Raw genomic sequence first — 4,837 nt, forward strand, 5'->3', positions numbered from 1 at the left:
AGGTATCTCATAGCCTGTTGTTATTGTTACATCTATTGTTATATTCTTCAAATTGCCACAGTGTCAACAGTGTCTATTCTTTGTTATTGAGGAGGCCCGAGAAGTGACTGGTTAAGTTTCTTGCCTGTGTTGATTCTTAAGTTTAATTCAGTGTAGTGCTTGAATGAATTTTAAAAGATTCTTTTGTTTGTCTTATAACAGCCATGAAACCAGACAGAAGTTCTGTAAGCACATGGGGAAGAAAGGAGTAGGCAAAACACTTCTTTCTTTAATCCCTTTAGTTTGTCGTTTATAAGGGTGCTTTGGGTGGGTGAAGGGATGTGTTAGTCAGCTGCAGGAATCTGATTGCATAGAACTTTACCTAAAATTTCCAAAGTATAAATCTTGACATGACTTATTCTCTCCTGTTCTTTTCACAATGGGCTCTCTATCCATAGATGGACTATTTATTTTGTATTTAAACTGGTTAAACGTTGCCTGAATTAGGAGGTTTTTTACTCTAAAAAGTTTAGGAGTAAGTTAAAGTAGTAAAAATTTGTTCAGATGTTTTGGGGAGGGAATTGGGGAATTGATAGTGGCTTGTGACCTCCACCCTTTGATTGCACTTGTTGTGTATAAGTCCTGAACTTTTTACTTGCTTTCAAGTATGTTGCAGAAACCTTCATAGTGTACTATTTACATTTTGGACTTCTGCAGGGAAGATACTCATTTACAAAAACACAGTCCTTTTATAAGAAAGGACTTAGCATAAGAAATCCTTTCATCTGGATACTTTCCACCCATTTGTTTGGAGACTTTTCACTGTTTCCTTTCTTTTATGCTACAGATGGGGACACCTGTCACAAGCTCAAGTACAGCTTCCTCCAATTCAGAAAGTCTGTCAGCATCTTCTAACGCTCTGTTTCCTAGCACAGCACAAGTACGCAGGAAGTCACAGTTAAAAACAAATTGCTTTGCAACTTAACCCTTTGGACCGTTCAGTAAAATCTAAAATTGACTAAACATCTTCAGATAATTTCTGTTATATTCCTGATTATGTTTAGCTGGTAAAACTGCACAGAGTCCTTGATTGCGAGTTGCATCTTACTAGAAATAAGCATGTCAAGGCGCCCAATTTTGCTTAGTGTGAAAGAATGAAATGTTACATCCTGGTTCTAAAGGGTTAAAAAAGCATGAAAGCAGTTAAATGCATTTTAGTGGGCAGTGGTTAGCTTGATGCATGGTGAAGGCTTTTTAGTTTATGTTGTTTAATATGGTACATCATAATGTAGGGAATTTTGTAGTTTGCATTACGTGCAAAAAATTGAAATACTTTGTTTTGATTGGAAGGTTCAGATAATGGTAAATGTACAGAGACTAGAAACGAAAGCATTCTCTCATAACTAAAGCTTGCTTTGGAGATTGCTACATCTTCAGAGAAAGCCTGGTAAAGCACACTTTTCTTGTCTAACAGTTAATTAAAGAAAAAAGTAGGAAAGATGAGATGCTGGAATCTGTAGTGGACCTCATATCTGCCTTCGGCTGATTCTTCATTCACAAGCGAGTTTAAAGGTCTATAGAGAGACATAATACTTTGTGAAAATATTGCAGTGTTTTTATAGAGAGAACGCTTAAAACAAAAACCCTGACACAATAGAGCTTTCTTAAATATTTAGTTAAAACATTTCTTAAAAACCTAATTTTAATGAATACTAACATTTTGAGCTGTACTCTAAACTAATGGTTGCTAAAGTATGCTAATAATTTAGTGAGAGAACGATGAATTTATTCTTACAGGCTCTTAATAAAACAGTGATTCAGGAAAGATTTAGACATTTACCAAACTCAGCATTTGAGATAAAAATTTTGATAGTGGGGTGGGGAGTTGTTGTTGTTGTTCCTTTTTTCTAGTTGTGGCTTTTGACCTGCAAACTTTAGACTTTCCAGTGTGTGTGTGTGTGTGTGTATCTGTGTATATACTGGGTTTTATTTTGTCTTGTTTTCAGTTGCTCTAGTATGCAATAAGGCTGAACTTTACTTTTGTCAAGCTTGTTTGAATTATGTATCTCACTGGAAGGTTTCAGAGGTCTAACAGACATCATTTAAGTTTTTTTATGCTTTGAGAAATAAATATTGATCTATCTCTGTGTTTCACAGGCTGCAGCAGCTGTTCCAGGTCCAGTTGGTACTGATTTCAAACCTTTGAATTCTACACCTGCAACAACAACAGAACCCCCAAAACCTACATTCCCTGCTTACACACAGTCTACAGCCTCAACCACTAGCACGACAAACAGTACTGCAGCTAAACCAGCTACATCTATAACAAGTAAGCCTGCTACCCTCACAACAACCAGTGCAACCAGTAAGTTGATCCATCCAGATGAGGATATATCACTGGTAAGTTAAAGTATTTTCATTTTCTTACTGAAAAATGCGATTTATGCTGATACGGCTGATTTAATAGAATTTCTTGTGCATTATGCGTATTTTAATAACACTGAGAGTGCAGCCTGTGCAGAATTAATGTAACAGAACCATGCATCGAGAAAACTTCTTCAGTTGCAAAGTGATCACTGGCATATTGCAGTGATCCTGCTGCAGATTTAAGCCTTATTTTTGTTGGTGATAGGAGATTACTGAACTCAAAATATAATTTGGACGACTTCTGCATATGACTTAAGCTTGGAGTTAAATAGATACAGCTAATGAGTGTAGGACAAAAGACTTAACAGTTTGAAGTGGTCTTGGTGCTATTACAGCAGTCAGAAATACGGAATTTATCGGTGAAACAAATGAACCTTAGTTTCAGTTCAGATATCTTTAGATTTGTTTTTGGCTTTTTTGTCTTAACTTGTTACGAGGAACAGGCTTTCTTCAGCCGAGAGGAGGAGAATTTATGTTGCGTGCAAAATGCTAGATTGTCCAGTATTAATACAGTAACTTTGAAGGAAGGGGGAAAAATCCAAATGCTACTGTGTAATGTTACTAGTAGCAGTCTTTGAACTTGTAAGGTAGTTGAAATAGGTTAGTAACTGTAATCTACTTTGTTACACTTTTATTTACTTTGCTTTTTGTGAGTTTTAGCCTTACAATGTGTTATGGTTGTCTGTTCCTGGTTTTAGGAAGAGAGAAGGGCACAGTTGCCTAAATATCAGCGTAATCTTCCTCGGCCAGGACAAGCTTCCTTGGGTAATCCACCAGTTGGACCAATCGGAGGTATGATGCCACCACAGCCAGGAATTCCTCCACAACAACAGGGAATGAGACCTCCCATGCCACCTCATGGTAATCATAAGTTTCCCAGCTTTCTTTTTTTGAAAAGATTTGTCTTTCCTATAAACTTTTTTAAAACTTGAAGTGGCATATACTGGCGCGGGGGGGTGAAACTTTTCACAAAATGCAACTTCTGCCCATTATTTAAAAAAAAAAAAAATTACTCTTTGCATCTTAACTGTTCTGTTTATAGGTCAGTATGGTGCTCATCACCAGGGCATGCCAGGATATCTTCCTGGAGCGATGCCTCCATACGGTCAGGGACCTCCGATGGTGCCCCCTTACCAAAGTGGACCTCCTCGACCTCCAATGGGAATGAGACCTCCTGTAATGTCGCAAGGTGGCCGCTACTGATGCTACTACACACGCTCTAATAGGTTTGGAGATTAAACCTTTTCTCATCTTGTGCTGTTAATATAGCCAAGCTTCCGTCAATTAAGGCTTCATTGTGACTTTAAAAAAATAAGTATCTTCCCACATGCAAGGAGCTATTGGACATTCTTATTTTACACGGGAGAAATTATTTGGAATAATAACAGGAACTTTTCCTGATGTTGCAATTTATACTGTATGGCTTCTTTTTCATGTTTCATCTAGGTTTTTAGAAGTGAAGTATAGTAAATATGGTTCGTTAAATTGTGAAGGCGCTGGAATTACATGAACATACCACCTTAAAGGCAAGTTCTGTAACATTATGTTGCTATTTGTGAAAAGATGCCTTCACAGCACTTCAAGTGCTGTTGGACTTCATGTCCCCAACATAGTTTGGTGAGGGCTGTAACTGTTCCCAACTACTTGTACATTTAAGTCTGAACTTGTAACAATATTTAATGTATTTAGAGTTCCTCCTGTTTCAGGGTTTAAGTAAACTGACCCACTAAGGTCGTGTGACTTTTCTGTACTGTTATAAACTTCATTGTAATAAAAGAAGAGAAAAATTTATATGCCTTTTTATTCATGACCAGCTGTGGACAACTGCCTGAAAGGTTTGTACAGATGCATGCCATGGTAGCTGTTGGTGTAATGAATGCAATTATTGGTGCTGTTTCGATAAAATCTGAATTCCTTGTTCTAAAATTAAGTCACTCCTTAGCTGCACGTCTTTAGTAGACAAAGACCTGTACACTTATTAACTTGACTCCTCAAAAATGAGGCTGCAGGAGGCACATCTTAACTCTCGGTTGTGACTTCTCTTAATGCATATGTTTATTTGTGCTTTCTTGTCCTCAATAAATTTTAAATGATTTCTAGTCCTGGCACTTACTTGTAGGATGTAAAAGTGATCGCTTTAAGATGCATCCTAGTGCCAGATGTGTCCTGTTAGTTCATTCTTCGACTGACTCTTTTTAATGTGCAAATGCATATGAATTTCAGGAGCCTTTTAGATGAAGATTTCTAGAAGCTTAGGTGCATGTCACATGGGTGAGTGACTTCCAGTTGATGTTGTATTGAAGTTGACCTGCAAAAGAGAAAAAGTAGCTTGACCTTTTTAGTGTATAAAAGAGACAGGGTGGGCAAAAGTAATATGTTATATGCTGTATTTTTACTTCAAATGTTTAGAATTTCAGATCTCAACAGAGTC

At 37.2% G+C, this 4,837-nt stretch overlaps 1 protein-coding gene across 1 annotated transcript in view; it reads left to right on the top strand.

The window, feature by feature from the left end:
* ZNF207 (zinc finger protein 207) overlaps positions 1-4,514 on the top strand; it is a 10,938-nt gene extending 6,424 nt beyond the window's left edge. Inside the window, exons 8-12 of the mRNA XM_009572100.1 lie at positions 810-919; positions 2,137-2,379; positions 3,105-3,267; positions 3,449-3,632; positions 3,853-4,514. Coding sequence (XP_009570395.1) covers positions 810-919; positions 2,137-2,379; positions 3,105-3,267; positions 3,449-3,609 — 677 coding nt within the window. The 3' untranslated portion in view covers positions 3,610-3,632; positions 3,853-4,514. The remainder of the gene's footprint in view (positions 1-809; positions 920-2,136; positions 2,380-3,104; positions 3,268-3,448; positions 3,633-3,852) is intronic.
* The last annotated feature ends 323 nt before the right edge of the window (positions 4,515-4,837 follow it).

Source organism: Fulmarus glacialis, unplaced genomic scaffold (genome assembly GCF_000690835.1).
Source record: "Fulmarus glacialis isolate BGI_N327 unplaced genomic scaffold, ASM69083v1 scaffold17402, whole genome shotgun sequence".
NCBI classification, from domain to species: Eukaryota; Metazoa; Chordata; class Aves; order Procellariiformes; family Procellariidae; genus Fulmarus; species Fulmarus glacialis.